General features: G+C 35.1%; 1 protein-coding gene across 1 annotated transcript in view; it reads right to left on the bottom strand.

Moving 5' to 3' along the window:
- Window positions 1-297: 297 nt before the first annotated feature.
- METTL15 (methyltransferase 15, mitochondrial 12S rRNA N4-cytidine) overlaps window positions 298-10,603 on the bottom strand; it is a 78,402-nt gene continuing 68,096 nt past the window's right edge. The window contains exons 6-7 of the mRNA XM_061999621.1: window positions 8,545-8,723; window positions 298-1,398 (exon numbers count right to left, since the gene is read on the bottom strand). Coding sequence (XP_061855605.1) covers window positions 956-1,398; window positions 8,545-8,723 — 622 coding nt within the window. The 3' untranslated portion in view covers window positions 298-955. The remainder of the gene's footprint in view (window positions 1,399-8,544; window positions 8,724-10,603) is intronic.

Here is a 10,603-nt window from a genome sequence, read left to right as displayed (position 1 = left end):
TAATTCATACTAACTTCCTAAAAAATAAATCAGGTTACGTGTTCTACCACTTAACACAGCATCCAAGTGGGAAACTGGTGTTTCAGGGGGCCTTTTACAAAATAATGCAATACTAAGTGGCACCTCTTAATAAATGATCACCAGCCAAAGAGAAGACTTCCTAAGACCCACAATACTCCCCTTCTGATGGGTTATTTACAATTCCATCAATACCTACAAGCTGTAAAGGATCTGTGCACAGAAGTTGGGGTCACGGGAGATGATCAAGTACAAGTCTGACTGCTTGCTTGTAGCATCAAAGTGCAAATACTGGTCTTTTAAGTATCTTTTTTCCCCAAGACACTTTTATTATTCAGAACTCATAAACTTCAAATAACCAGGTGATCACTCAGAAGTAAATATTTACTTATTTTTTTAAAAAAGCACAAGCCCATTTACAAAGTCCTGGATAGAACATTACATACTGATATGCACTTATTAAAGAACTAGCTCTTGTCCCACAGTCATTCATGTAACAAGTCAATTAAAATCAAGAGATGTATATCTTGAATTCTTAGCTTGGTTTAAACTTACTCTAGACAAAACCAGTGACCTGCCTAGGGTGTGAAATCCACCCCTATAAAAATGCTTCTGACAGTCTCAATCAGCTACTTAACTTTGACTGTTCATGTCAGCCTTTTGAACTTAATCTAAACGAAATACTGTGAATACAAACCTTTTAACTTTCATAAACTTTGACTTTATAAAGATGTCTTTTCTACACAATTAGTGACACCTACTTATCTTTATTTAACCTTCTGATGTTCTATAGTACATTCCAATAAGCACAAAGGTAAGAAAGAAATGTTTTCTGATGGCCTTATTTTTTTTTTTTTTTTAGTTTGATACTCTCTGTCCAGTTAGACATCTGGAACACAAGATTTAAGAAAATGACACAATTATAATATATCTTGGTTTAGAGTTTAATAGCAGCTCGTAGCTTGGCCGACCTTCCTCTTGGGTTTATTTGAGTGTCCTTGGCCTGGGGTTTGAGAACTTTTTTCTGTATAAAACTCCACCTTGAGTTAGATTTTACATGGGGAACTTCTTGTGTATCTTCTTTGGAGCAATTTTTCAGAGCCTGTCTTATCTTCTGCCTTGCGCCAAGATTGTACTTTTCTGTCATGTCTATCCCATGAAGAAAACGTTTGATGATACGATCTTCTAGGGAATGAAAGGAGAGGGCTACAAGGCGACCTCCAGGTTTGAGGAATTTCTCAGCTGTCTTCAGCCCTATAAAGAGTTCATGGAGCTCATCATTTACAAAGATCCGCAGGCCTTGAAAGGTTTTGGTAGCAACGTGTGTGGGTCTCTGAAGCAAATCTTTTCGTGCATACAGTGCTGAGGCTGGAAAAGCACCTGTCAAATTTTAAAAGGTATATGTTAATATCTTCTTATTTCTACATTGCTATCGTGACATGAATCCTTTCATGACCAATGATTTCAAAGGAAAGTATACTTACAACTGAACCCTGAGTGGTGAGCTGCCTTCTTTATAATATATCTGTAGTTTTTGCTTCAAATTTGCATTTCTGAAAGTAAACCCTATTGAACTGAGCTGGCTTGTGGTTCAGTGTTTTTTTTTTTTTTTCCTAGAACCTTTCATAGAATTTCCTTCCACAAATGGTTCACAGAGTTAAAATATAAAGTGACAGTTGAAACCAAGAGAGCAAAAAAATGAAGACGGGCTAGATAAGTCTCAATATACAGCTCAGTGTAGTCAATGTCAGTTCAGTATTTGTATTTGGGTTTCTTATGCTTTTAAACAAAAACAAAATTAATACACAATGGATACAATTTTAAATGCTGTCTTCTAGCTAATTGTGCATTTCTTCACAGGTAGAGATGAGACGAAGACAAAGTCTACCTGGGGATGTTTCAGTTAATTATTTAACGCTTAAAAGAAACATCCTTGTTTGGGAATGAAATCTGTTCACCACTATATGTTTGTGTCTTCAAATGTACACAAAAATACCATAAGAAACTTAGAAAATGCATCTGTTCATTTTTCACAGAGCTATACAGCAGAATATGTCAAGGTGTGAGTTTGTTGGAAAAAAAGCCCAAATAAAAAAATCTCACTGAAATTTCGCTAGAAACTGTAATGTTACTATTTAATGTATTTGAGACTTGTATCTTCATTATCTGAGTACAGAGCAAAAACCCAGAGAAGATAAATTTGATGGATCAAAGGGACTAAAGTGCAAGAAGCTTACAAGATCTATGAAATCTGAATAAACTTATAATCTATTATGTAAGTGAGCATGGGAGTGTGGTAAATGAATAATGCTAGTGCATAAGTGGAAACAATTACTTTTCCAAACATGAGGGCCCATTAGAAATAAAGCAATAAAGTTGGTATGTCTGTATTTAAAAGCCTTAATTCTGTGCCACTGCTAAAGTACAACATAATAAAGCAACAGATTTAAAAAGTAAATGCAGTTTATAATCAAGTAATTTATATTCTATCTAGTGGAGTAAAAGAAGGGAACATGACGCTTCTGAAATAAGTTGACTAAATTCACATTTACACTGGTGACTGAAATAAAATTTCCTGTACTAGTCCAGTATGCTGGCACAAAATAATTCATTAGAGGAATTTTTGAGAGTTTTAAAAAAAGATTCTACTTACATCAGCAAATGTGTTTGCCAAACATACAAAGTGATCATCAATGTTTGGCCAATAACAGGGTGTAAAAATACAATCATTATTAAGAAAGCTATTACCACATATGCAAGGTATCTAAGATGTGTTTCCGAAAACTCAGCTTTCCTAACTAAATTTCCTACCTTCTCTTACTCTAAAGCTACCAGTTGCTGAATTAACTGAAGAGACATCATTGTAGCTGTGGCTGTTAGGAATGCCTATAGTCTGAATCTTCAAGTGAGAAAGTGGCAACAGGATCAACTTCCCCCAACACAAACTACTGCACGGCAATCTGGCACAGTATCCCTTTCCACATTTCTTTACATTCCTAAAAAGAGATTCTTTGAAAATGGAGTCTTTAAAACAGCCACTGACTGCCATTTGTGTCTTAATGCATAGAGGAATACTGTGCTGAGCAAAAAACCAACTTTCCTTCAATAGTCAACTGACAGCTAAAAACACTAACATGCTCAGAACTCTTCAATAGTTATTAAATGAAAGAGCAGGGTTTAAAATCAGCATGTAATGTATCCAAAACAACAACAGGACACACACGTTTCCATAGAATGCAATAACTGACTAAATATACAAAGCTAGTACTGGGTTTCAGTCATAATAGCATTTTTCTTCAATGGAAATTAAAGCTGAAATATCAGATACCTGAGTATCTTTTGAATTAAATTACAGAAGCTATGGTTTATTGAGTAAGAAAATACTGGTTTTGTAAAAGATGTGACATGACAAAGCTATCTCTTTTTCCAAGCCTACTTTTAAAACCATTGAAAACATACTTCACTCTTCCATCCTTCCAAAACCAATCCCACTGCTGCCATGTTCTCTATACAAAAGTAGTTGTAACTGGAATGAAAAAGCACTTTTCCCTTACAAAATACTAGCTATTAATAAGCTAGGGGGTTAGAAAATAGGATGCATTTGTTTTTCAGTTCTACCTGTATTGTTCCTGACCCTTGCTGAACAATTTAGAGCTGTGACTTGAAGAGCATCAATTTTATACTTTATATTTTGGGCTGTTCCTACCTAGAGCTGGTGTTACCTCTTAAAGCAGATCCAGAGTTTTTTAACTATCATATTTTAGCAGTCTAAGTATTTTCTAAAAATACTGCTTCTTTTCTGGATATGATCCATTTCTGATATTCTAAGAGTATTTCAGTTTCCAAAAAGTATCAGAAATAAAAATGAAGCCAAAAAAACTGAAGAGTACAGCATGTAATTTAGGTACAAAAGTAACCGTGCTTCTTGATTGGGACCTACCCATAAAAACAGAAGCTGTGAATGAGACCTCTTTGTTTAAATTCCAGCCTATCTCACTGGAATTTTAGTAGAACATTGGAAGTTTTACCTCCTGAAAAAACAAGGATGATGTAAAGATGTACTTCAAAATTGTTTTTTCAAAAGTCTAAATGGACATGACATGCTGGTATCTCGAGGGGTTTGTAGAAATCTGATCAGGAGGATTGCTATTTTTCAATTACAATACTGAACACACAAACAAAAGCAATGAGATATTCAAACCACCAGCATGACACTAACAGGTCTTGGAAAAGTCCCTCCATTGGCCTTGCCATGTTTGTTCAGTGCAATATCTTCCTACTGTTACCTTCTACAACTATCAACTGTGACATTAGTTTACCACACACTGAAGAAAAGGAAATTAAATCCCAGATGTATTCTGTCAGAATGATACAACCTTACACACCTCAGTTGAACATGCACAAACAGCACTACAGGTCATATATATGGTATAGAATACTAATCTTCTGTAAACTTGTAAAGAAATACAACCACTTTGCAACTTTTTGCAACCAAAACCCTGCAAACTAAAACCAAAATCAAACCATTTCCAAGTTCAAAGACTTCTAAATCTATCTTCAGAGACTAGGATCAACCGATAAATGTAACCTGTGGTAGTGATTACTGTCACACTGGTCTTCACTCTTTTAGTAAAGGCACTAGATTTTGATCTGGATTACAGAGTTGAAAAATCTTCCTACTCCACTCTTCTTCCTCTGGTATAGTTAAATAAAAACCTATTTGTGCTTTCTGCCAAGGTACAAAATCTCTCGCCCAGCCCCCTCCAATTACCATGACACTAAAAGAAAGTCCTTCCTGGTAACAATCTGTGCACTGTACAAAAAGATTTAAAAAAAAAAAATCTGTATGAGAAGCTTGTAAAATGAATTTCATTCATAAAAACTCCATGCTTCTGGGGAGATGACTGGTTTGAAATCCCAGAGAGAGAAATTATCATTTTTAGTTTTGGGATGCCCTGATGCTACTTACAATTTTAAAAATCTAATAGATTCACATCTTGAAATGTACTGAAATTTTAAAGCTTGTGAATGAAATTAGCAACGTGCTGTGCCTGTCAAAATGAACTATTGAAGTCCCCAGAGTGTATGAGAGTGGGAAGAGTTTAAAAATTAATTCAGATCGTGCACCTGTTTGCAAGAATGTGTCTGTTGAATTAGCATTGCATTTAATAAATTTCTGTGATGCAACTAATGTCCTTTTGTCTAGGCTCCCTCAGTACAGTGTTAATTCTCATAAATTTGAAATTCAGGCAATATTACAAATTCCAAACTGATAACTGAAGTCTATAAATGTGAGCCGATCTCAGTGAGACTGGATTTAGCCATTAAAGTTCTTCTTAAACTTTTCAAACTTCTATAATATCTCACCAATTCCTTTCAAGTTAAGTCCAAGCGATTATATGATCTCAAAATGACCTGTTAATAGATTACACATCTAAGTAACATTGAGGAAAATGACATTTTGAACAAAAACTAATAGATAACAAGGTACATTGCCCACTGAAACAAAAGTAAATCATCAGTTCTTTGGAAAAAGTGTATTAAAATTGCACTCTAAAAATTTCACTCTATTTAACCAGTTTTCATGCACATTAAGTTAAACTATTTGTTTCCAAATAACTAGATGACCTTCAGAAAAAGCCATCAGGAAGTGCTTCTTCATCAACTTCCACACATCTCTTCACAGACCTTCAGCTGAGAACTATGAATCTTTAGCATTCAGCACTGCAGATAGTTGTGTGACAACTACAAACAGTGAGTTCAATTGTGCTGCAAGAAGAGATGATGTTCACACGGCTGAACATAAACCTTTTTTTTACCATGTAAACCGCAGACTCTGTAGCTCACAGAGTTCTCCATATTTAAATGGATCAAAAGACTTTTGGATAACATTTAGCAGAATAAAAAAAACAAAGCCAGTGGTTTTTTTAGGACCTTATTCATTGGTACAGTTATGTAGAGAGACAGCTTTCAGGCTCTATGTCAAGAAACAAAAGAAATTATTTTCTTGAAATGGAACAAAGGAGAGCAGGAAATCACTTGGATACTTGAGTTAGCCCCAAGCTGTTGTAGGCAATCTTGACATACAAATCTATTTTTTTTTTTCCAGCTGTACTTTCTAATTAGAACTCTTGCTAATAGAAACCTGAGAAATAGCTGATTGAACTGTAACTGCAGTGGAGCTTGTTTGTTTTTTAATTTCATCCTTCAGTCTTATTTCACAATCAATTAGCAACAGCAATACACTTTCTAACCTTTTGTGAGGTAGTAGGAAAGATCAAAAGTCTAAAATTCTGTAACTAGAAAGGACTGTTCCAGTTTCAGGCAAGATTCACTGGGATTCTTGTTTCAGTTGGACATTAAACTTTGGGATTCTAGAAAATCCAAAATCACAGTAACCTATAACTCGTGAAAGAAATATGGACTATACATAAGTTCTCAGATATTGACACGAGCAGAGAAAGAGATATAAATACCCAAGACTCATTGGACAGATTTTTTGCTTCTTTTCTGGCTCCTATACAAAATGATCCTATTCTGCAGAGATAATCATGCTTGTATAGAAGCTGCAAAACCCAAAATGCAAGATTTTACTCTAATTAATATTTTATTTTTTGAAGCACTTGGTATTTAGCTAATAGGTCATAGATTTAAATATGGTGAAGTCCTGAATTTGTCAGGATTTTTTTAGTGCTGTGCCACCAAGAAGATGCTGTAGCTGTGTCCTCTCACACTTTAGCTCTGGCTTACCTCAATAGCTTCACAGATATCATTTTGCATAAGAATATGCATACTGATAGTGACAATTTAAACTAAACACATTCCAGTTACCAGAGATTTTCTTAAGGTATAATCAGTTCAAAACCTAATAGGACCCATCATTGTGCTCCTTTACTGAAGGAATCAAATACAAATTGGAGTTCTACCCAAACAGGGATCAGTGTAACAGTCCTAAATTTGTTTTAACTACTTGTATACTTTGAAAAAAAAGCACAGAAAATGTACATATTAGCTATCTAGGCAGACAGGTGCTAGATTCATTGTCCTTGGCATGTATAGCATCTCATACATACCTGATTCATGCAATAGTCTGCTCTTCAAATACAGCTGACAGTTTTAAGAAGAAAAAAATCCTCTTCATTGTCAAGAAGTGACCATTAAGTGATGACTCACATGAAACACATTAATCATAAAGGGATTTCAATGACTGTCTTTTATGTACTCGTGTTTATTTTCTTTGTTAAAGCTAGTGCACAAATTTATTTCAGAATATATTTCATACTTATAGTCCATAACATTAGATGGTTAGCAGAGCAATACAGTTGCTTCAGTCTCTATAACGGCTCACTGTTTTAGACAACTGTTTCAAAAAGCATGAGATACATGTAACACAAACCTAAATTATTAGTTTATGATGCTGATACCAATGACTATATTAAAAATGTAACTCATGAACTTTTATAGAAGACTCCTAGTGGTTTATCTCTTAGGGTTTTTAAAGATTGTTTGTTCCCCACATCCACGGGCTCACAACAGCAAGCAGTGTACTCAAGTCCTTCGAGCACATCAGCTAAACAATGGGCCTTGGTTAACCGGGCACTTTTCTCAAGTATCCTGACTCATGTAAATCCAAATCTTGTAATTTGGTTTGTCGATCATTAAAAGTAAGGCCCTTAAAATTGAAATTTACAGTAAAACAAATTGTTATGAATACAATATACTTTTCTAATTCTTCATGACACAGATACAACATTTAGCAGTATTCTTTAGCAAATGTGGAATTTGGACAGCCATTTTAAAGGAGTCAGCAGTTTAGACTTATCTGTGACAAGACCCAGTAATTTTCATTTCTTGGTTAAAAAAAAATTAAATATCCCAACATTACAAATTATAGTGTTAATGAACAGGCTTTCTCTCTTCAATTTTTACTTGAAAATTTTAACTTCAGAACACAAACATGAAGGTTCTTGATGTGAGCACAGTTCCTGCCTAACTACATTTTGTTCAAGTTGTTTACAGTGAAGAGCAAGTAAGATGAAGTGTTTCAATAGTCGCTTCAGGCTGATCTAGTTGGCATTCATAAGGTGAAGCAAGCCATGTATTGCCTTATTTTTTTGCTTCCTGGTTCTTTAAGCAGACAGAAATGATCTGATTTAATTTACTATTGGAAAGTGCCATGGTATGTCCCCTCAAAATATTAAAATGTAGAAAATGAAAACTAAGAGAGGTATATGATGTATTTGTTTTTTGAAGTCTTATCAATAGCTGGGATAAAGCTGCTGTTATTCTGTGCTTCAACTTGGGTGGCAAAATGATAAATCACTTCATGTAAAATCTATTATTAAACTAATCATCAAACTATAATATAGAAAGTAAGAGCTAAAAAAAACCACAAGAGTGTGCTGACATCAGAGCAGAATAGGCAGGATTAGATCCTGCATGATTTCAACTACAAATAGATCCCTCTGGGACTTGGGGGATTAATATTTCTTCTCTTCAGCCACTGTGAAGAATTAATGAGGGTACCTGCAACAATGCTTGCAAGCTGCTGAGTTCTGGTGATGGGGTATATGCTGCGTGCCTGAACGATGGCTGAAGCGATTTTCTTGGCGTGCCTCTCCTCCCCGTATGTTCTCAGGATGGACGCAAGCGCCTGTTGATCTAAAGCATTCACAACATCAGCAGCAGTGGGCATGTCAGGGTACCTACGCACAAGAAGAGCCAATTAGTTCACTGACGTCAGTTTTCATTGACAAGAGGTGAAGCTTCATAGCATTGAGACATAAAGTCAAACACACACACTGCATACAAGTGCCTTTGAGCTTTTCAAATAAGAGACAGTGACTCTGTGAAAACAGATATAGCATTCACCTTTGCAATCCTTTTTCTTGCTATTTGAAATGGAGTTTGTTCCTTGACATCAATTAGAAAAGATAAAACTTCCAAGTATCATCATAAGCTATGCTTAATGAGTTGACAAGAATAAATAGCTTTCAGTACCATGTTTAAATGGAAATGCTGTGTGAGTTTTTATTTTGCCAGCTTTACAACTTGCCTCTTGTGGGTTCATTTCAGTCACTTTACATTACTTTTTTTTTCTAGTCAGAACTGATTTCAAGGATCTTTTCTTTCACATCTCCTGCCCTGAAAACAATTGCTCATGAAAATAACTTTACTTTTCACGAAAAGGCCTAAGAATTTATACCAAAGACCTGAGAGACTAGAATTTTCTTAATATTACAAATGACAGGAATTATAACAATGTGAACAGTATAAGCATGTCTTCATTTTTTACAATCTCTGTCAGCTGCTGAAATAGTACACGGTATTTTATTAACACCATGTATGGGTTTACTAATCAAAGATAAAAGAAAAACTACTTAAATTCCCTTCTACAAAGACAAGGACCTGTGGAATATTTTTCAGGCATTTATTACTCTCCTGCAGTATTTTACAGAAGACAACAAAACTTAGAAATCAGAAGCAAGTAGTATCATAGCAACAACCATAGCGTAAGGCTTTTGTTATGCCACAGGTATCCTTTGTTCTTATGTTTCTGTTCCACGTGTGTATTCTCAAGATGCAAATATAAGCCTGCCGTTCAGATTCTGTATGATCTAAGGGCTAAATCCAAGGATCATGTGAGCTCTTTACAAAACACTGGAAAAAGCAAATATGATGAAATTTGTGTTAAGACTTAACATTAATGTGTTAAAATAATCCCTTAGATACTGAGGATTCCTGTTCGCTTTGTGTGAGCAATAAAAAAAAAAAAAATCAAACGACACTTAAGACTACAGGTTCATCAAAACACAAAGCAAAACTTTGACTCCTCCCAATAATGCATTATGCAATTGCTGCCATCAAGTATACATAGAGATCTTTGTTCATTCATGTAAAAAGCACAATGCTACAGAAATATATTGGGCTGTTGGAAGATGAAAACTGCTACATAAGCAGCAATTGTCATTCCATTCCACCACTGATTTTCATGGTCTTGAATGTACTAAACACCAGTTCCAATATATTTAAATAGAGGTGATTTATTTAGTAATTGTTAATGTAACAAATAAGTAAGGTTACCACACAATGTCAAAGGAAACTTATCATATTGCTACAAAAAGCTTAGGAGAAATCAATGGGCTTGGAAAACAACATTATACTACTGTGTTAAAAGCAATGCTGCTTTCTGATTTCAGTTGGAATATCTCATGGATGGGATTTTATTTATTTATTTCTACTACATTCCTTTTAGAAAGAAGTGGGTCAGATGGCCATTGCAGGAAAGAGGGAGGTTGGTCTTTTCCTGAGGGAGCAACTGAATGTGTTCAAGTGAAGGTTCCAAACACAGTGAGGCAGAAAAGCAAAGATACTGCAGTAAGGGGTTGTGAGCCCACAGATCAAGTACAGTCTGAGAAACTGCAGAAATAAAAAAGACAAGCTTCTGAAAGTGAGATGCCCCTGTGACTGCATTCCATACGCTCCAAAAATGTAAAATTGTAATGGCATGCCTAATGAAAGTGTTACTGGTGTAATAACTCATCACTGGAACTTTCCTCTTATTTCGAAGTTGATAAACAGAGTT

Source organism: Colius striatus, chromosome 7 (assembly GCF_028858725.1).
Source record: "Colius striatus isolate bColStr4 chromosome 7, bColStr4.1.hap1, whole genome shotgun sequence".
In the NCBI taxonomy this organism is placed as follows: domain Eukaryota; kingdom Metazoa; phylum Chordata; class Aves; order Coliiformes; family Coliidae; genus Colius; species Colius striatus.
Note: the sequence above shows the minus strand (reverse complement) of the source record. Positions and strands in the feature narration are given on the sequence as shown.